Below are 21,095 nucleotides of genomic sequence, written 5' to 3'. Positions count from 1 at the left end.
AAAAAAAAAAAAAAATTAAAAAAATAAAATAAATGATAAAAAAAAAAAAAAAAGAGTGGGTTGAACTTGCTCATTTACTCAAGAAAAACCTAAAAAGTGTAACATTCTATCCAACCACTGGGAAGCCAGGACTCAATATTTGTTTTATTTATTTATTTTTTGGAGAGGTTTTCGCTCTAGGGCGCGTGCGCTCGCCACACAGAGAGAGACATAGAGACAGAAAGCGAGAAATCACCCCCCAGGGGGGATAGTCATGCCGCAATCCCTTCTTCTCCATTCTCCTCCTGGGATCTTGGGCACACACGCACATGCGCCTGGTGTGAGTTTTAAGACACCGGGTCCGGGACGCGAACCACAGTCGACTATGTGGGAGTCCAGCAACGACATAGCCATTACGCTAACTGCTGGTTCCCTCAATATTTGTTTTACAGAGTCACTGAGTTTTATATCCTGCGATACCAGGTCACCACTCCCAGCACATTTGAACCAATCAGGGACTTTAAGGTTATTATAGTGGTACAGGACTCAGGTGGGCACCACCCCAGGTGGCAAGTATTATCTGGTGCACTTATTTTAGTATGATTATTTTGTCCCCAGAAGAGATAATCAAGTCTGGTTATTGATGTCCATCACCAGGAGCAAACCATAGGAAGGACTTAAAATAGTTTATAGAAAAATAAAATGAAAGTATGAGTGTATTTGGTGCAAAAAAAAGATCTAAAGACATGCATATTTGTTCTCACAATACACGTTTTCATAAATTTTTGAAGACCCTCTTACACATGCCTGCCCCATAATTGGAGTGTTCTTCGAAGAGATGAGTCAACTTACTTAGGGGCTTTGTTTGACCATTTTCAAAGACAATCTATTGGTTTTCACACATGAAAATAAAAAAGTTATGCCTAAGGTAGTTTGTGGGGCAATGAACAGAGAAGTCTGTAAAACAAAAGAATGACTTTTTATCCAGACAAATTGTAGTCTCTTCATACTCTACGATCATTTTCTTTTAGTGGGGATATCCATCATGGGGTCCAGAAGTCCTGGTTATAGGTTACTGACACAAACCCAGCAATCAACTGTGTTTCAGATCAGCACACCATGGGACCCACTGGAGGAAAACATTGGATCTAAAGTATTAGCACCGTGTAACAAAGAAGGAGAGTTATTGATCGACAGGGCAAGTCTTGATTCTTGGGATGATACTACCACCTCTGATGGGGTTTGCCTCATTTTTCTGGGTTGGTGTGGAGTCTTGGGGTTGTCTGGTGAATCTTCGCTTGAGGTCTCTAATATTTTCAGTGAACTGTTCGACTTTTGTCTTAATTTCCTCATCTGTTAAGAGTTGTACCTATTTCATAGAGTTGACATGTTAACATCTGTGAAGTTCTTAGAGCATAACTAGGCACAAAAGTGATAGTTTTCATTTTCTATTGTTTTTTTTTTTTTCAGCCTGGAGAGAGTCAAAGATTGCTTGAATTTCAAAATCCCTTTGAGTTCTTAGCTTATATACACTTTTCTTCTTTCAAAGTGAACATTGTTATTTTGATGTACAATGATGACTCAAGTGCCTGGAACTGCCCCCTGAGAACCTTTTGGCTCTGAATCCTCCTGCCTTTTTTTTTTTTGCTTAATTTTCCAGAGGGGGCGTGAGCTTGTCAGAGAGAGACTGAGACAGAAATACACAGAGAGAATGCAAGAGAGCACCCCCATAAGGAACTGGTCACACTACAATCCCTTTTCCTCCATCTCTCCCTCTCCTTGGGATTTTGGGTATTCATGCACACATGCCCTGTGTGTGTGTGTGTGTGTGTGTGTGTGTGTGTGTTTTTCAAGCTGCTGAGTCCAGGACTTGAACCATGCAGTTGACCATTGAGATCTAGCTGTCTTAACCATAAAGACCACAGGCTTACCCAATCCTTTAGTCTTAACCTCTTTCTCTTTTTTTCTTTACTTTCTTTCTTTTAAGAGAGATTTTTTGCTGTAGGGCACAAGTGCTCACCAGAGAGACAGAGACAGAAAGCAAGAAATCACTCCCCAGAGGGGATGACCACACTGTAATCCTTTCTTCTCCAGTATCCTTTCTGGATCTTGGGCACACACACATGCACCAGGTGTGAATTTCAAGCTGCTGGATCCAAGATTTGAACCTCAGTCAGCCATGTAGGATATAACCATTACAACATCTGCTGGTCCCTCTCATTTCTTTTCTACAAACTCCTGAAGCTTCTCCCCTTTCATATAATGGAAAATTTTTGTATTGTGAAGAAAATAAAATATTTAAAGAGAGAGAGACTACATAGATGTAGAGACTTGATATTGTAAAAGGTTTTATTTCAGTATCTGAAGATATCCTTGACTTTATTTATTTATTCTTCAACAGGCGAGGGCATCTGTGCTTGAGAGAGAGAGAGAAATAAAAGAAAGAGAGAGAGAGAGAGAGAGAGAGAGAGAGAGGAGAGAAAGGACCCTCCATTGGGTGGTGATCATGCCACGATTCCCTTTTCTGCATTTCTCCAGCCCATTGGGATTTTTGGCACATATGCACACTTGCCCAATGTGTTGTTCAAGCCACCAGGGTTGGGATTCAAACCATGGTCAGCCATGTGAGATCCAGTTACCAATGTATTGCACTTAACCACTGCTCAATGGGCTGGTCCTCTCTAACTTCACATATATCCTTTCATTCTGGCTCAAGAACGATGCTCCAACATAACACTCCTATGTGGGTTTTGAATCGTATGTACTCTTTTTCTAGAGAAACTTTGCTTCTACACGTGTCACCCATGCAACCTTTTCAATCTGTCACCCGTACTGACTCTGAGGCACACAGTTAGCTACCTGATTACTCTTCCCTACCAGTGGCAGATGTTGGTAACTTAGGACACAGGACTTTCACTTCAGGTCATCTCCCAATATGACCTGTCCAACTTTGTATTTTATTACTTACCTTGAACATAAAAAGTCCTTTTTAATCAAGTCAGTCCTTTATTTTCTTATTAAACTATACCCTTTGGATTTTTCTTAGGGTATTATCATAAACAAACAGACTTTATACTCCTCTTGTATAGAATCCAGTACTTTGTTCTTTTCCCTGCAACACCTACACCAAGCCTACTCCTAGCGGCACCACCACATTTTTCATATCTGAAGTCTCTCAGCCTTGATTGCTATTCATTTTTTATTTCAGGATTCAATTTGGGAATCATACAGAAAAAAAAATCATTCAATAAGTGAGGAAACAGCGATAGAGACTGACCAGAAAAAAAAAAGGTTTATTTATCAAGTCTTTGAAAGTACAAAACCATTTATCTTCCATGGGGTCCTGAGAACAAGGACTCCAGCAAAGCATTTGTTCATGTGGACATCAAGCATTTCCATGATCTGTGGTATTGGGAAGAAAGGAAAATTGAGATGACCCTGGGTTTCCATGAGCAGAGAAAATCCCTTTCCTTAGGACTGGGTAGCCTAGTGCTTAAGGAAATCCAACTAAGACAGTGGGAAATAGGATTCTATTACAGATCATTACCCAATAAGCAATTCTTTGAATTGCCTAAGGTTTGACAGTCAGGGATTCTCCCCAGTTAAATGCCTTTTTCTATAATTATGTGTAGTGGGATATAACATTATGTCTTTGGAAAATATTTAGTCATAATTTTATGAAGGAGGAGATTAGAGGATGAGCCAAAGGAATTCTGACTGCAAGAAGGAGTGTGAATTGCTCACCTTTGCTACAAGGAGCATTGTACTCGGCAACTGCAAACTCATCTTAAGACAAAAGAAAAGCAAAAAATCATTACATGAAGTAAAAGGGAAAGCAAACACCTGTGGGATGTGGGTAAGTGGAAGAATCTTTGGTGTGGCAAGAGTTGTACTGTATCGACATGTTAGTATCATTCATGCGATGTGCTGCTGGCCGTATAGACGAACATAGAAAAAATCAAGTCAGTCCTTTATTTTCTTATTAAACTATACCCTTTGGATTTTTCTTAGGGTATTATCATAAACAAACAGACTTTATACTCCTCTTGTATAGAATCCAGTACTTTGTTCTTTTCCCTGCAACACCTACACCAAGCCTACTCCTAGCGGCACCACCACATTTTTCATATCTGAAGTCTCTCAGCCTTGATTGCTATTCATTTTTTATTTCAGGATTCAATTTGGGAATCATACAGAAAAAAAAATCATTCAATAAGTGAGGAAACAGCGATAGAGACTGACCAGAAAAAAAAAAGGTTTATTTATCAAGTCTTTGAAAGTACAAAACCATTTATCTTCCATGGGGTCCTGAGAACAAGGACTCCAGCAAAGCATTTGTTCATGTGGACATCAAGCATTTCCATGATCTGTGGTATTGGGAAGAAAGGAAAATTGAGATGACCCTGGGTTTCCATGAGCAGAGAAAATCCCTTTCCTTAGGACTGGGTAGCCTAGTGCTTAAGGAAATCCAACTAAGACAGTGGGAAATAGGATTCTATTACAGATCATTACCCAATAAGCAATTCTTTGAATTGCCTAAGGTTTGACAGTCAGGGATTCTCCCCAGTTAAATGCCTTTTTCTATAATTATGTGTAGTGGGATATAACATTATGTCTTTGGAAAATATTTAGTCATAATTTTATGAAGGAGGAGATTAGAGGATGAGCCAAAGGAATTCTGACTGCAAGAAGGAGTGTGAATTGCTCACCTTTGCTACAAGGAGCATTGTACTCGGCAACTGCAAACTCATCTTAAGACAAAAGAAAAGCAAAAAATCATTACATGAAGTAAAAGGGAAAGCAAACACCTGTGGGATGTGGGTAAGTGGAAGAATCTTTGGTGTGGCAAGAGTTGTACTGTATCGACATGTTAGTATCATTCATGCGATGTGCTGCTGGCCGTATAGACGAACATAGAAAAATATGTCATGACTTTTCTGATGACTCAACATTATCCTTTTATATATAGTATATCTTCTTCTACCCTAAACTCCTAAAGGACAGTTTAGATTTTATACGTACTTACCTCACACATGGTGCTCTGTAAATGATTTTTAAAGAATTATTTTACTTTAACTTTATTTACTTACTTTAATTTGACTGGAGAGGGACAGAGAGAGAGAGACAAAGAGAAAGAGAGAAAGCAAGCCACCAGGTCCGGGACTCGAACAGCAGTCGGCCATGTGGGAGTCCAGGGTCCTTAACCACCATGCCACCTGCTGGCCCCAGGTCCTCTGTAAATTTATCTGATGAGAAGGGAACTAAATATATATTCTACAGGTGTTTTGTATTAATAGTTAATATATTTATATTGTAGGTAGTTTCTATAATGTACGTATAGAAGACAAAAAAGAACAGAACCAAGCTTGGTGGGAAAAAAATGAAAGATAGAACCTTTAATGTAATCATCCCAACCCCTCCTCAAATCTAAATGTTTATGATCAGGAATTTAATTTGTATGTGAAAGTTGCTCGGACTCACCTTTCTCATAGTAATCATAGACTTTCACTATGGCTGGTTTCAGATCTCTTACTGGAACATCTTGCAGGACCCTGAAGGACATGCTCAGTGTCTGATTCGACACCTGGAAAGCACAAGAGAATTACATGACTTTCCAGAGAACTTTTTTCTCTCTTTGTATACATGTAAGCAATCACCTATTATTGGGGAAAAAAATTAAAAGCACATTACAACTAAAAGCACGTTACGGTGTTCTTAAATTGTGTAGAAAGCTCTCAGTAGACAAGGAAGTCCCCAGATTATTTCTTGAATAACTAACACATATGTTCATCAATACCAGCACATGGCTCTATTCGCGGGGGTAGATGCTCTGTGGTTTATACTGGTTGACTATGTCCATTTTTAAATATCCAGAGTTTGGTACAGTTTCACGTCTATACCTTGTAGCAATACCTGTGTAGACTGAAAGAGGCATATAAAAGGTTGATTATGGCAGCCTCCTTTAAGTTTTATGAAATTTGTAAGTTATAGTTCCTATCAATGTAGGCATAACTAAACTCTAACACCCATATCTATACAATCAGGTTGGTTCGTTGGTGGGCTGATATTGTCATGCTATGGTCCACATCCTTGCCAAGATGATATTTTCCCCTTTTATAATGTTGCCTGGGGCGTTGATGTAATTGACTAATCATGACGGTTACTTCTTACAGTAGCTGGTGTTTTCCAAGTCACTTGGGGACACGATGAACACATTCTGTGGAGACTAACTTGCCTACAAGGTCCTAGAAATAGTCATACCCCAATATTATAATAAGTCATTTCTACCTATAATCCCAGGTAAAACATAAATAAGCAGAGAACATTTACTGGAATTAATATGAGAATTCTCGAATTTCTGACAAAGTGGTGACATCTTCAAAACGCTTTCACTTACTTCCCAGATGGTTCCTTCAGAGGGGTCACTACTTTTTATTTATTTTTACAGCGGGGCTGGTAGGGCTCTCACCTTATCCAGGTAAATCAAGACATGGTTGTTGCTGACTTCTGTCCGGCTCACATGATCAGACTTCTCAAGCTGAAGAAAATTAAGACACGGCGAATGTTAATAAGTAGATTAAAACCCCTGAGTGATTTGGAGAAAACAGATATTTTTTTATTACCAAAATAGCTTGAGGGTAGAATTTCTTTCTTTATTTTTTGTAAGTAAACATGTAATATAAAATTAAGAATAAGAGACATTCTGGATGAAGGGCTTAATATTAGTAGGTCACATATGTAAAAGTTGCTTTACCTGAAGAAACAGGAACCAAATAGCCTCAACCTCAAATTACTCATACTTCAAGGTTCAATCCACATTCTATTGCTTCATAAAGGAGTTTTTCTTCCTTCTTTTTGCTTCACAGAGTGACCTCATTTTTCTCTTAGCTTTTATGATACAGTTTAAAAATCCATCGGTCATTTTCATAAGTCTAAACTGGTTCCTGGCACACTGTATTTTGTTAACAAAATTCTAAGTTCCATGAAAATGGGAACATGCTGGTATTTATTTTTTTAAGTGATCTTGGCTCCTAGCAGAGAGCTTTGCAGTAGTGGATAATCATACGAGTAGGCTAAATTATATTTCTGAGTTTAGAAAAATAGAAGTCTTTGATGGTGCGTAACAGTATTTGAATAACAGTTTTATCTTAGTCTGAAGATGCATGAAGCATTATACTTGGCTGGCTTCCTGGGGCAGCAGTAACCCGCTGCTCAAGGGAGGCCAGATCCCACACGGCGACTACAGCTGAAGCCCTGGTCAAGTCCTCCTGAAACATGTCGGGCACACGCTCAAGTGCCCAGGATCCGACAGGGTGCAGGAACAGAGGAAGGGCATAGCAGAGGGTCAGACCTGTGGAGGGCGTACTCTCCTCTGTCTTTCTCTCATGCATGTACCCAAGCATGTGTCTAGCATGAATAAGCAAAGCAAAAGGCTGGCCCTATGGTGGAGTGGTTAAGTGCAGTGTATCAAGAGTGGGATCCCAGATGGCCAACCATGGTTCTGATCCTGCCCCAGTGGTTCCTAAATGTGCCAGGCACAAGAGCATTTGTGCCCTAAAATCTGACAGGATGGCAAAACAGAGGAGAAGGGTCATGGTACAACCAACCATACCTTATGGGGCAGGGTGAGGTTCTTTCTCGCTCTCTGGTAAGGGCACATGCCCTCTGGAACATGTAATATAAAATTAAGAATAAGAGACATTCTGGATGAAGGGCTTAATATTAGTAGGTCACATATGTAAAAGTTGCTTTACCTGAAGAAACAGGAACCAAATAGCCTCAACCTCAAATTACTCATACTTCAAGGTTCAATCCACATTCTATTGCTTCATAAAGGAGTTTTTCTTCCTTCTTTTTGCTTCACAGAGTGACCTCATTTTTCTCTTAGCTTTTATGATACAGTTTAAAAATCCATCGGTCATTTTCATATGTCTAAACTGGTTCCTGGCACACTGTATTTTGTTAACAAAATTCTAAGTTCCATGAAAATGGGAACATGCTGGTATTTATTTTTTTAAGTGATCTTGGCTCCTAGCAGAGAGCTTTGCAGTAGTGGATAATCATACGAGTAGGCTAAATTATATTTCTGAGTTTAGAAAAATAGAAGTCTTTGATGGTGCGTAACAGTATTTGAATAACAGTTTTATCTTAGTCTGAAGATGCATGAAGCATTATACTTGGCTGGCTTCCTGGGGCAGCAGTAACCCGCTGCTCAAGGGAGGCCAGATCCCACACGGCGACTACAGCTGAAGCCCTGGTCAAGTCCTCCTGAAACATGTCGGGCACACGCTCAAGTGCCCAGGATCCGACAGGGTGCAGGAACAGAGGAAGGGCATAGCAGAGGGTCAGACCTGTGGAGGGCGTACTCTCCTCTGTCTTTCTCTCATGCATGTACCCAAGCATGTGTCTAGCATGAATAAGCAAAGCAAAAGGCTGGCCCTATGGTGGAGTGGTTAAGTGCAGTGTATCAAGAGTGGGATCCCAGATGGCCAACCATGGTTCTGATCCTGCCCCAGTGGTTCCTAAATGTGCCAGGCACAAGAGCATTTGTGCCCTAAAATCTGACAGGATGGCAAAACAGAGGAGAAGGGTCATGGTACAACCAACCATACCTTATGGGGCAGGGTGAGGTTCTTTCTCGCTCTCTGGTAAGGGCACATGCCCTCTGGCAATTAATTTAAAAAAGTAAAGAAAAAAAAATCCATGAAATAAAATCGGGTACCTTGGACTTATATTTAACCTACCATTTTCACTGTTGGTTTCAGGGGAATGAAGCCTGATACCATCTTCACATCAGCGATAGCCATGTTGGAGGCAGCGCGGCTCCCGGTGTAACTGAAGACCCAGGGTAGAAAGCAGTTAGGGTTTCCGTGTTATTAAATACTCTCTTTCTCTATGTCCTCATGAAGCACTTGACAGCTTTAAAAGGTCCACATTGGCCTTCTCAATTATCCTCCGCCACTGGTTTGGAAACTGGTTATGTGTTACATTTTTAGGGACTGTGTTAAAGTCACAGAGACCAGGCCTTATTCCAACTCGATGAGTTAAAATTTCAAATGTGGGACTCTGAGAATCCACTTTTTTTTTTTTTTTTAGAGATATTATTCCTGTAGGGCACATGTACTCGCCAGAGAGACAGAGAAAGAGGGAGACAGAGTGACAAAGTGAGAAATCATCCCCCGGGACGGGTGACCACACCACAATCTCTTCTCCTCCATTCTCCTCTCAGGATCTTGGGCACACATGCACATGTGCCCAGTGTGCTTTAAGCCACCGGGTCCGGGATCTGAACCATGGTCAACTATGTGGGAGTCCAGTGACAGAACCATTATGCCATCTGCTGGTCCTGAGAATGTACATTTTAAGAAAGCTCTGTAAATGATGCATGACTTTGAATCCTCTGATCCATGCCATATTCATTGCATATACTTTACTTTAACTTTTTTCCTGAATAGTATCCCCAAGCAAGTTACAATATTCTGATGTAAAGATATTTTTTTGGTAAACTCTGAAGGTATTTGAATTTTGCTGCATATAAATGCATTTTTCTTCAAAACTGATTATGCGGCATATAACCTGAGATTCATTTATTACCAGTAGAAATTCTATCTAAAGAGCTGTGACTTCCCTCCATTCAAACTTTTCAGGGGGCCAGCAGGTGGTGTAGCGGTTAAGGTGCTGGGCTCCCACACGGTCGACTGTGGTTTGAATCCCAGACTCAGTGGCTTGAAACTCAGGCTGGGCATAAGTGCATGCAGGCCCAAAATCCCAAGAAGAGAATGGAGGATGGCTTTTCTTCTGGGCAGTGGTTTCTCTCTCTTTCTGTCTCTCTGTCTTTCTCAGTGTTTCAGGCAAGCACATGTCCCGATGGCAAAAATCTCTAAGAAAATAAACCAAAACCAAAACCAAACAAACAAACAAACAGAAAACCAACAAAACTTTCAGGAATTCTCCATCTCTGTCCTGAATAAAGCAAGAATAAAACAGAATTCTTTACATTAGAAGGAATTTCAAAAAATCATATTGTGCACTATAGAGATATATAATGATGTAATCTAAATTTAATATAAACAAAATGAAGAGTGGACAAAAAAAGTAAGAAAATAGGCAAAACTGCTATGAGTAGACAATGCTAGAAAGGAAATAACAAATGTATAATAAGAATGAAAAGAATCATAAGCAAAAAAAAAAGGAATTTCAATGTAATTATAAACAAAGGGTAACATTCTTAAGTTATTTTCAAGAGGAACTATTAATCTTTAGATAGTGACGTTGGGTAATAATAGATCCTGGAGACAGAGGATGGGCATAGGAACCCCATTATTGAGTTGACCCTGTAGCCTAATGGTAAGGGAGGCTGATCCCATGTGGCTGACCACACAGCTTACATCTCTGCCTAGCAGCTTGGAAAACACACCGGGCACGTGTGTGTGTGTGCCCCAAATCCTGATGAGATGGAGAAATGGAGGAGAAAGGATCGTGGCATGACCCTGGTCTATAGGAGATGCTTTTTCTCTCTTCCCCTTCATCTCTGTCTCTCTCTCTCTCTCCGGTGAGCCCAGCGCGCTCTGGCAATGAAGAAAAACCCATCACTGAGACACTCTGTTATGCTTTCTCAGTGAATCCAGAGCAAACTTCACCGCCGCCCTGCTCTACTTAGCGAGGAGTTCCAGTTGGGGTTGGCTGTTATTCCCAGACTTGGGTGATACGGTTGGAAGGGCTTACCTGACATTCAGTGAGAGCTCGAAGCTGGTGTGAGCCTTGGGTCCATCACAGGTTTCGGGCACAGTTTTCACTTGTAAAGCAAAGGGGAACGTTTCCTTTCCTGGGAGAATATTGTATTTCAAGGATGTCTAGAAACATTAAAGACAAAAATTATTTCTTCCCTTTTCCAGCCTTCTCCACTTCCTCAGTTCTTTCCCTGACTCGTTCCATGGCTCAGGGTAGGGCTTTTCGGTGAGAACGGTTACTGTAGTACCTCTTCCTCACGTGCCCAAGGGTCTCACCTGGAGGTAGACGCATCCCTGTCCGGCCACGCTCAGGCTGTATTCTCCTGGCACCTTTGGCAACGAGACCTGCTGCAGTAGCAGGCGATTGTCATTGTCCACTTGGAAGTTTGTGGAAAATGTTCCTGAAGATTTGACAGTGACCTCGGCAGCCTTCCCGGTCTTGGTAAACGTGGCTGCTCCGTACTTGGACAAAGCGTGGAGGGCCACCACGGTGTCCTGGATGAGATGAACGAGAGCATTTCCACTTAGGTATGCTAACTTTGAGGCCTGTGACCAAAGACCACGTTCATGCTGCAATGGGGCTTTGAGTTCCTATTTCCCCCACATTTAATCTTGGAGTTCTAAGTTTAAGGTTGATTGCAATCTTTAGAGAGATGTCAGGACCATAGCATTGGATGGTATGCCCTAAAAGTTGACCTTATTTATCAGAAGATTGATCCTGGGCCAGCAGGTGGTGTAGTGGCTAGGGCACTGACCTCCCACATGGCCGATTGCGGTCTGAGTCCCAGACCCAGTGGCTTGGGGCTCACGCAGGGTGCATGAGCATGTGTGCCCAGGATCCTGAGAGGAGAATGGAGAAGGACTGCAGTATGGTCACCCCTCTGGGGGGACGAGTTCTCACTTTTACTCTCTCTGTGTCTCCGGTGGCCGGTGAGCGTATGTGACCTATAGCAAAAATCTCTTTAAAACAAAAACAAAAAAATAAAAATAAAAAGAAGATTGATCCTATTCAGAGTGTGGAGTAATCTATGTGGATGGGAATCATTTACTGGTGTCAGCTCTTTGCCAAGGACGTCTTTCCTGACAACTGTGACCATATTTGCCACGGCCAGACCAGTTCTCTCGTTCTTTCCCAGATTAAACTGCTCTACTGCTGAAGTCAGTGCCCCGAGGGAACCCAAGGTCCTTTGTAGGAACTATCATCTGGGTCATGCTCCAGTTTCTCCAAAGGAAATAAATAACAAGTGAATATTATAATGATCTTTTTGATTGAATGACATTTTGATGTGGAATTTTTTATTGGATTTTTTTAACAGAGAAAAAGGCACACAAATGTATTAGATACATGTATAAACCAGAGTCATATAAAATGTGACTTAGGCTGGCTCCATGGCCTGGTCGTTAAGGCAGCCAGATCCCACATGGGTAACCACAGTTCGAGTCCCGGACGAAATGGACTGAAAAACAAATCCCACAGGATGAGGAAATAGAGGAGAAGGGATTGTGGTGTGACCATGCCCCATTGAGGAGTGTTTTCTCCCTCTCCTTATTGGAATATTGGAATATTTTAAATATTATATTAAGGCAGGTTTTTTTTTTTTTTTTTTAATAAACTCACACTTTTTCTTTAAACTTTATTTATTTAAAGGATTATTTTATTTAACTTTATTTATTTATTTAGAGGGGCAGAGAGAAAGAGAGAGACAGAGAGAGAGAGGAAAAGCGAAAAACAAACTATCAGGCCTGGGACTCGAACCGCAGTTGGCCATGTGGGAGTCCAGCGCCCTTAACCACTATGCCACCTGCCATGTCTCCATGGTATATGTCATTTTCTTAATATTCATTAACTTTCAAACTGGAAATAATAGAATAGTGATTTCTCGCTTTCTGTCTCTCTGGCAAGGGTACATTCCCTAAGAGCCAAAATCTCTCTTGAGCTAAAAAAAAAAAAAAAAAGAAAAAGAGGGGCAACACGGGAAGTGTCAGCTTTAAAGACAGCAGTGACCTAAGGGTGGAGGGATGTGCCGAGACAGAGGGTCGGCTTGAGGAGGACTGCTGTGAACAACGTGAAAGACTCGTAGGGCTTCTAGGAGAGTGGTAGGAGGGTATCCCTTCATTCTACTGGGGCCTTCTTACTGCTTCAGGGAGAGGAAGTTGTTCCTGGAAATAGGAGACTGTGAAACGAATGCACAGATGGGGTGCAGGAATCCCAGACATTTCCCCCCCAACCCTCTTTGGCTTTCATTTTCTCCTGTTTCTCATTATCCCTGAACACCATTGCCTCAAGTTACTGTCCTTCATTTTCACTCCTCGTGCGGGTGTACGTCTGGTTTAAGCCTTTTGCTACCTGAAGGTGGTGAAGGTGAAAGAAACACTTCTGGCAAATCACTCACCTGGGTGGAGGAGAAGCCGCCCTGGGAATTCTGCTGCTTTGTGATCCACTTCACAATGTGTGTGGTGGACGTCAGGTCCTCGGAGGTTCGGGCAGGCTGGGGTGTGAGGTAAGCGAGGAGCACGTAGGCGGTCATCTCCACCTCAGCAGAGGGTGCCTGGGGTCGGAACAAATACCCCCCTCCTGTCCTCGGCTTCTGAGGTCGCTCCCAGTGGACTGAGTTATCTGAGTGTGAAAGAGAGAGATCTGCCAGAGGATACATATTCCGATTTCATTATTATTATTATCATTATTTTAGTTTGCTATAGGGTGCATGTACTTGCCAGAGAGAAGAAGAGAAAGAGAGAGCAAGTGAGGAAGTACTTCCCGGGGAGAACGGCCATGTCACATTCCCTTCTCCTCCATTCTCCCCTCAGGATTTTTGGCATGGAGTCACATTGTAATTTCTTCTCCTCCATTATTTTTTTAATGCTCATTGTTGTACAATGTTTTTTCTTAAAGAATTATTTATTTAATTTTATCTATTCATTTATTTTATTATTTTTTTAATTTGACCAGAGAGAGAGGGAGAGAGAGAGAGAGAGAAAGAGAGAGAGAAAATGAGAAAGCAAGCCACCAGGTCTGGGACTAGAATTGTGTTGGACATGTGGGAGTATCCAGCTCCTTAACCACCACGCCACCTGCTGGTCCCCTTCTCCATTAATTCATCTTGTTGAGATTTTGGGCACACAGACACATGTGCCTGGTATATTTTTCAGGCTGCAGGGCCTGAACCACAGTTGGCCATGAGGGACCTGGCTCCCTTAACCAGTAGGGCCAAGGCCAGCCTGCCATTTATGTTTCCTTCTAGTTGCTGTGGTGGGGTTGGTGGGAGAAAGACACGACAGAACAAGTCCTCTGGTTCATTGTGGCTATTTCTATTGATATGTCTAATTTGATTTAAAAATTCTAATTCTGTAAAAATAAAATCTGGACAAAAGATACTGATATAAATACAAGAGAAGAGGGAATGGGGATCACAAGAGATGTGAGTGAGGATTTCTGAACTACAGTTATCGATACAGAGAAAGAGGGACAGGAGAGAGATCTCAGGGGTCCCCTCACCTTTCTTGATAGCGTCCTCATTAAGCGAGCTGAGTACTTCTCTCCTCCTGTCTGTGTTACCGGCCAGGGCAAACGCGTAGGCCAGCAGTGCCTTGGTATAGACATGGCTGCCATGGGCTCCCTCCTTCTTTGCTTTCCAGGCTGACTCCAGGCAGAACAGGGCATTGCGGACAACAGGGTGCTGTGGAAGGGGAACCAAGAGGGGACCCGGGCATGTGAACAAGGGTGTTAGAGTTCCTAAGTAGCCATACAGACCGTAGCACAGGAAGTAAAGAAATTTCCCAAATGAATTTGTCCCTTTGTTTTTCATTAAAATATTATTATCATTTAAAAATTTTCTACAGGGCACATTCCCGAGAGAGAGAGAGGAGAGAGAGAGAGAGAAGATGAAGAGAGAGAAAATGAAAAAGTAACTGGGAACCAGCAGTTAGCGTAATGGCTATGTCGCTGGACTCCCATGTAGTTGACCGCGGTTCGCGTCCTGGACCCGGTGGCTTAAAACTCACGCTGGGCGCGTGTACGTGCATGCCCAAGATCCCAGAGGAGAATGGAGGAGAAGGGATTGCGGCGTGACCATCCCCTCTGGGGGGTGATTTCTTGCTTTCTGTCTCTATGTCTCTCTCTGTCTGGTGAGCACACGTGCCCTATAGCGAAAAAACCTCTCCGAAAAAAAAGTAAGCCACCAGTTCTGGGACTCAAACCACAGTTAACTATGTGGGAGTCTGGCACTTCAACCACCATGCCACCTGCTGGTTCTATTTTTTATTTTTATGGGTGGAGTAAGTAATATTAACATTTATTTATTTATTTATTTTTTGGTCAGAGAGCATCTGTGCTCTGTAGAGAAATAGACAGAGAGAGAGAGAAAGAAAGAGAAAGGGAGAGGGGAAGGGGGGGAAGCTTTCCCAATGGGGTGTGGTCACACTGCAAGGCCTTCTTCTCTATTTCTCCATCCCGTCAGGATTTGGGGCACACATGCACACATGCCTGGCATGTTTTCCAAGCTGCAGGGAATGCGGAGGGTCAGTATTTGAACCATATAGTTGGTCATGTAAAAGTCCAGCTCCCTTTAACCTCTGTCTTAGAGTCACCCAGTGAGTAGTATTTTTTTACATCTCTTATACTCTTATTCAAAACGTGAAATATCGACCATATTGTTAGGATTCTGGTTTGGGGGGAAGGGAAGAGGCAAGGAAAAGTATAACCGGGAAGTGAAAATCTTCCTTTTTTTAAAGAATTGGGGCCAGCAGTTGGTATGATGGCTATGTCACTGGACTCCTATGTAGTTGACCACGGTTTGAGTCCTGGACCCGGTGGCTTAAACTCACGCTGGGCATGTGTGTGTGCATGCCCAAAATCCCAAGAGGAGAATGGAAGAGAAGGGATTGCGGCATGGCCATCCCCCTGGGGGGTGATTTCTCGCTTTGTGTCTCTCTGTCTTTCTGGTGAGTGCATGTGCCCTATAGCAAAAAACTCTCCCCCCCAAAAAAAATGAGCTTACTTAATTTTATTTATTATTATTATTATTTTAATTCGACCAGTGAAAGACAGAGAGAGATAGAGAGTGAGAAAGCAAGCTACCAGATCCAGGACTTGGACCACGGTCAGCCACGTGAGAATCCAGCATCTTAAGGACCTCTCCACTTGCTAGCCCTGTCTTAATGGATTGACCAAATTCTCTGTTGATCTGGAAAGCATTGGCATTGCACAGAAGGAATACTGACATTTGGCTCGTAGCAGGGTAACACTTTAGACATCAGGTCTGAGGTTGCATGGCATCTAGATCTAGCATCCAGCAGAGGAATGGGGCGGTACCTACAGTAACTGGGAGCGGAATCTCCAGAAGGGCAATCGTGATATAGGCGGAGAGGGTCACTTCGTCTTCTACTCCTCCCTGTGAACACGAGAGAGGGAGAGATGTGAGTAATTCAGCTTCTGAGAATGCTCTTAATCCACTCTATTCTGCCGCAGGGTGGAATGCACCCTGACCCATGCATAATCCCATGGTGCGAAGTACCACGAGGAACCCGCGTTCCACCCCTCTTGATGCTCTCTGGGTTTTACCACGAGGAACCCGCGTTCCACCCCTCTTGATGCTCTCTGGGTTTTACTTTCCTCTGTATCTGCCCTTTGGAATTTCAGGGTTATTACTTCCTCTGCTCATCCTTGTAGCTATCCTCCTGGAGAAATCAAAGCTAACCCCCGCACAGTTCACCTTTATGGCATTGTTGAGCAGTGACCCAGAGCTCCTGAAACAGCCATTATCCTTCTGCTTCTGGGAGAGCCAGGTGAGGGCCTGGGTAATGTGCTGTTCGTCAATGAAGATGTAGGGTCGAGCCTGGGCAAAAGTCTTCAGCACAAAGGCTGTGAGCCTGAGAGAGGAGGACGTGATGGAGCGATGGTGGTATTGACGTTGTTACCATTAGCTCTACAGACACTTCAGAGCCACAGGCTTCATATGACACTTTGCACACCGATGTGAGCCATCTAGAGGAATTCTTGTGTAGCTGGAGCTCCTGCCTTTCTTAGTCTCCTTAATCTGTTAGAGCTTTAGATCTAGTATTTCCTGGCTGATTCTCTCTCCCTTAGACACAGGGAGTCTACGTACTTTTTTTTTTTTTTTTTTTGAGAATTTTTTGCTATAGGGCATGTACACTCACCAGAGAGACAGAGAGACAGAAAATGAGAAATCACTCTCCAGAGGGGATGGCCACCCCACAATCCCTTCTTCTCATTCTCCTCTCAGGATCTTGGACATGCAAGCACAGGTGCCTGGTGTAACTTTTAAGCCACTGGGTCTGGGACTTGAACCATGATCGACGATGTGAGAGTCCAGCGATGTAACCATTACATCATCTGCTGGTCCGAAGTCTATGTACATTTAATTATTTTTTTCTTATGTATTTGAATAGTGTTTTAAATGTCTCCACTCTTTAGAAATTCCTTTTTTTTTCTATTTTTTTTTCCAGGGGAAAGCGCACACACAGTCCCCCACTATCACAAATTATGTACTTGAGTTTCCCGCATTTGGGGAAATCGCGGGGGTCAGCACACCTGGAGTGCAATGGATGAGCCTCACCCTGGGAGATTTACTTCTGTAAACAACAGAGTCTTTCTATACATAGCTCTTACATGCAGTAGCTTTTCTTTCTTTCTTTTTTTTTTCCTTTTATTATTTTGATATGGGGTGTGGGCACTTGCTGGAGAGAGAGAGAGCAGAGAGAGAGGGGGCGGGGAGTGAGAAATCACCCTCCAGGTAGGATGGCCATGCTGCCATCCCCTCTCCCCCATTCTCCCGTTGGGATTTTGGATGTGCATGCACATGCACCTGGTGTGATTTTCAAGCCGCTAGGTCCAGGACTCAAACTGTGAAGTCTGCTATGTGGGATCCAGCCATTTTAACCTTCATGCCACCTGCTGGTTTCTGTAGTAACTTTTTCTAATAATGCTTTGCTTTAGGAATTTTAAAAAATGATGCTTCTCATCATTGCCTTCTCGACTATTTCCTCCTGTTAGTGAATTTATTTTTAGTCAAGATCAATCTATCAGGGTCAGCAGATGGTGTAGCAGTTACGTCACTGGACTCCTACATAGTCAGCTGTGGTTCCAGTCCTGGACTCAGAGGCTTGAAGCTGACACCAGGCATGTGTATGTGTGTGGCCAAGATCCTGAGAGGAGAATGAAGGAAAAGGGACTGTGGTGTGGCCAACCCACCCGGGAAGGGGGTGACTTCTCACTTTCCCTTTCACTGTCTCTGTCATTTCTCTCTTTGGTGAGTTATGTGCCCAAAGGCAAAAGAAGTCTTAAATAAAAGTCTGGGGACCAGCAGATGGTGTAATGGCTACGTCGCTGGACTCCCAGGTAGTTGACAGCAGTTCGAGTCCTGAATCTGGTGGCTTAAACTCACGCTAGGTGTGTGTGCATGCGTGCGTGCCCAAGATCCCAAGAGGAAAATGAAGGAGAAGGGATTGTGGTGTGGCCATCCCCCGAGGGAGGTGATTTCTCACTTTCTATGTCTCTGGTGAGCGCATGCATCCTATAGCAAAAACATCTCCCCCCTGACCAAAAAAAAAAAAAAAAAAGGTCTGGCCTAAGAAATGTAATTTAAGCCTAAATTAAATGGTTTATATGATAACCTCAAGTTATATAATATGTTCATCGGCCAAATAATTTAAAAACTCAAAGTAAGGGGAGCTATTTTAGAAAAAATGAGCTCTTTTGGGGCCAGCAGGTGGTGTGGTGGTGATGGCACCGGACTCCTACAGGGTTGACTGTGGTTCGAGGCCTAAGCCTGGCGCCTTGCTTTCTCACTTTCCCTGTTCCTCTCTCTCTGTTTCTCTGTAATGAGCATAAGTGCCTTATAGCAAATCTTAAATAATAATAATAAATGAAATTAAACAAATCATTCTTAAAAAAAAAGAAACTAGCTATTTCATAAAGAATACCTTGGTATATTATTTATTTTATTTTGAAAAAGAATTATTTATTTAATTTCATTAATTACTACTATTATTAATTTGACCAGAGAAATACAGAGAGAGAGAGGGAAAGTGAGAAAGCAAGCTGCTGGGTCTGGGACTCAAACCGCTGCCGACCACGTGGGGGTCTAGCACCTTAACCACTGTGCACTGCTGGCCTCACCTTGGTATATTATTCACAGGATGAATTTTGGGAAAAAGTCTAACACACATGGATTTTAAAATCAGCTTTTCTTGTTAAACTTTGTGTCTTTATCTAGCATAACCAACTACAACCAGGCTAATAATACATATCTGATGGGATTTCAGTGAATACAGTTGTGGTGATGGATGTGAAAGAACCAATACAAAAAAGAAGGGCTAAGGAAATTGTCCTTCTCTTACCAGGTATTGCCCTGGTTCCTGCCACGTTTCTCCCCAAAGGTGCTGTAAGAGCCATCATGGTGTTTGTAGTTCAACTGTCTCTGGTAACCTGGAATGGAAGGTTAATGAAACAATGATAGAGAACGCGCATGCTGAGGCCAGAGAAATTACCAAAATGCCTCGGCCTCTCTTGTGACCTTTCTTAAATGTTGTGGTCACAAGATAGAAGATTTTGAGCTCTAAACATTGTACTGGAGTTTGGAAAGCGGGTAGTTTCCATGAAATTAGCTGTCCTAGTATTCTTATCATAGTAACTACCTGATTTGATAAGCAAATGTACCATAGTATTGATAAGAAACTCAGGCCTATTGGGAAATCCAGTTGGAATAACATCTTCCAGTTTCCGCTCACTCATTCACTCACTTACCCGTGTTGAGATAGCCAATGGCCTTGGACTTGATCTCTGGAGTAAGCTGCTGGGTTTCATTTAGATAATCCAGTACATAGATGTTAGGAGCAAAGAGGACCATGTTCTGTTCTCCACAGCCATAGGGCATCTGGAGGAGATTTTGTGTGTTTTGCATGGCAGAGCCCAGTATGTCTCCTAGGGGATGGGAGAGATGGGAAGTTATAAAGTTTAGAGATTATAATCTATAAAAATCATTAAGATTAAATAAATAATCAGCCAAGTTAGAAAAATATATGACAATTTTTAGGAAGGGTGAATCTTCCAGGGACAAAAGTATGATTGGAAGCAATAAATGGAGTCAAAGAGAAGAAAGTGGATAACATTAAAATTGTGATTTTGAGTAAATTTTTGTGGAAAGAAAATATAGCAGAAGTTGTTACTGTCCAAATCCACTAGGAGCTAGAAACTCACCCAAAACTGAAACAGAGGCTCGGGCAGAGTCTTCTACCACGTTTGGTGGGAGCTGCAAGGATAATGGCTCGGATAGCTCAGCACCTAGAGAAAGAAGCAAAAAAAGCGTATGAAAATTAGTTCTGCAATACATCGTTCAGAAGTTCTGTGACCTAAAATCTTAAGCTTCTCCTGAAAAGTTGTTTCCCTTAGAATACTTTTAAAAAATATTTTAAATACAGCTTATATGATCATTTCAAGTTATGTAATATGTTCATTGGCCATATCGTTTAAAAAGTTATGGTTATTGGAGCTATTTTAGAAATAATAGCTACTTTAGGGCCGGCAGGTGCTATGGTAGTTAAGGGCGCTGGATTCCCACCCACATGGTTGACAGTGTTTCAAGTCCTGGACCTGGTGGTTTGCTTTCTCATTTTCCTCTCTCTCTTTCTCTCTCTCTCTCGCGCCGTCCCTCTCTGGCTGAATTAAAACAAACAAACAAATAAATAAAATAAAAGTTAGACAAAATAATTCTTTTTACAAAAGAAAGAAAAGCTATTTCATAAAGAATATTTTGTATATTATTATCAGAATGGATTTTGGGAAAAGTCTAACATATATGTAATTTAATATCAACTTTCCTCTTACCTTGCTAAACTAGGCGTATTTATCTAGTGTAACAAACTATAACTGGGATTCTGAGATTTTCAGAATGTCTTCCCCAACCATGTTTTCCTCTATATGCAGAGCTGCATTCCAAAAGAAGATAAACTGATAAGGGCCCCAAATGCTGTGATTCCCCTGCCTGGATACTACAGCGGCCCATCCAGGATGGTCTGTTTAGTGCTCACCCCTAACCTTCTTCCTCAACAGTTGTATGGAGAAAACAAAATCCCCAGAAAAGCCCTGTATGCATATATAAGTAAAGGAAAAATTCCCCCAAAGGCCCTGAATTCATCAATAATGCCAAGTCCTTCTTCAGTCAAATTGCACTATGAAAATATTATGTTTAGGGAAGGCCTGGAACACAGCACCAGGGAGGCAAAACTGAACAGTGGCTGACCCATTGATAATAAAATACTTACTATGTATAATCATATAATTACTTTCATTCTAATCTTGGCGAATTATATAAAGATGAAAATGAGAGAAGTGCAGTATTTATTTTCACACTACATCCCATCCTAACA

The 21,095-nt window shown here is 42.0% G+C and overlaps 1 protein-coding gene, 1 long non-coding RNA gene and 1 other non-coding gene across 3 annotated transcripts in view; all 3 read right to left on the bottom strand.

Annotated features, from left to right (window-relative positions):
- Positions 1-3,247: 3,247 nt before the first annotated feature.
- On the bottom strand, positions 3,248-3,924 carry LOC106733436 (uncharacterized). Its single transcript, XR_001369516.2, has 2 exons — positions 3,724-3,924; positions 3,248-3,381 (listed from the first exon to the last, which is right to left on the bottom strand). It is a non-coding gene; the product is annotated as an uncharacterized LOC106733436 (long non-coding RNA).
- Positions 3,925-4,212: 288 nt separating this feature from the next.
- The window catches only part of LOC102474221 (alpha-2-macroglobulin), a 57,327-nt gene continuing 40,444 nt past the window's right edge, over positions 4,213-21,095 (bottom strand). The window contains exons 23-36 of the mRNA XM_014582696.2: positions 19,927-20,010; positions 19,474-19,650; positions 19,068-19,155; positions 16,421-16,577; positions 16,025-16,099; positions 14,206-14,386; positions 13,103-13,326; positions 10,986-11,204; positions 10,705-10,832; positions 8,724-8,814; positions 6,449-6,517; positions 5,461-5,563; positions 4,689-4,730; positions 4,213-4,346 (exon numbers count right to left, since the gene is read on the bottom strand). Of these exons, the coding sequence (XP_014438182.1) occupies positions 4,330-4,346; positions 4,689-4,730; positions 5,461-5,563; positions 6,449-6,517; positions 8,724-8,814; positions 10,705-10,832; positions 10,986-11,204; positions 13,103-13,326; positions 14,206-14,386; positions 16,025-16,099; positions 16,421-16,577; positions 19,068-19,155; positions 19,474-19,650; positions 19,927-20,010 (1,655 nt within the window). The 3' untranslated portion in view covers positions 4,213-4,329. The remainder of the gene's footprint in view (positions 4,347-4,688; positions 4,731-5,460; positions 5,564-6,448; positions 6,518-8,723; positions 8,815-10,704; positions 10,833-10,985; positions 11,205-13,102; positions 13,327-14,205; positions 14,387-16,024; positions 16,100-16,420; positions 16,578-19,067; positions 19,156-19,473; positions 19,651-19,926; positions 20,011-21,095) is intronic.
- On the bottom strand, positions 17,172-17,334 carry LOC114005406 (U1 spliceosomal RNA). The gene has a single exon (XR_003547260.1). It is a non-coding gene; the product is annotated as a U1 spliceosomal RNA (small nuclear RNA).

This window comes from Tupaia chinensis, unplaced genomic scaffold (assembly GCF_000334495.1).
Source record: "Tupaia chinensis unplaced genomic scaffold, TupChi_1.0 Scaffold143747_1, whole genome shotgun sequence".
Lineage (NCBI taxonomy): Eukaryota > Metazoa > Chordata > Mammalia > Scandentia > Tupaiidae > Tupaia > Tupaia belangeri.
The sequence above is the reverse complement of the archived record's forward strand: the minus strand, read 5'-3'. Positions and strand labels throughout refer to the sequence as shown.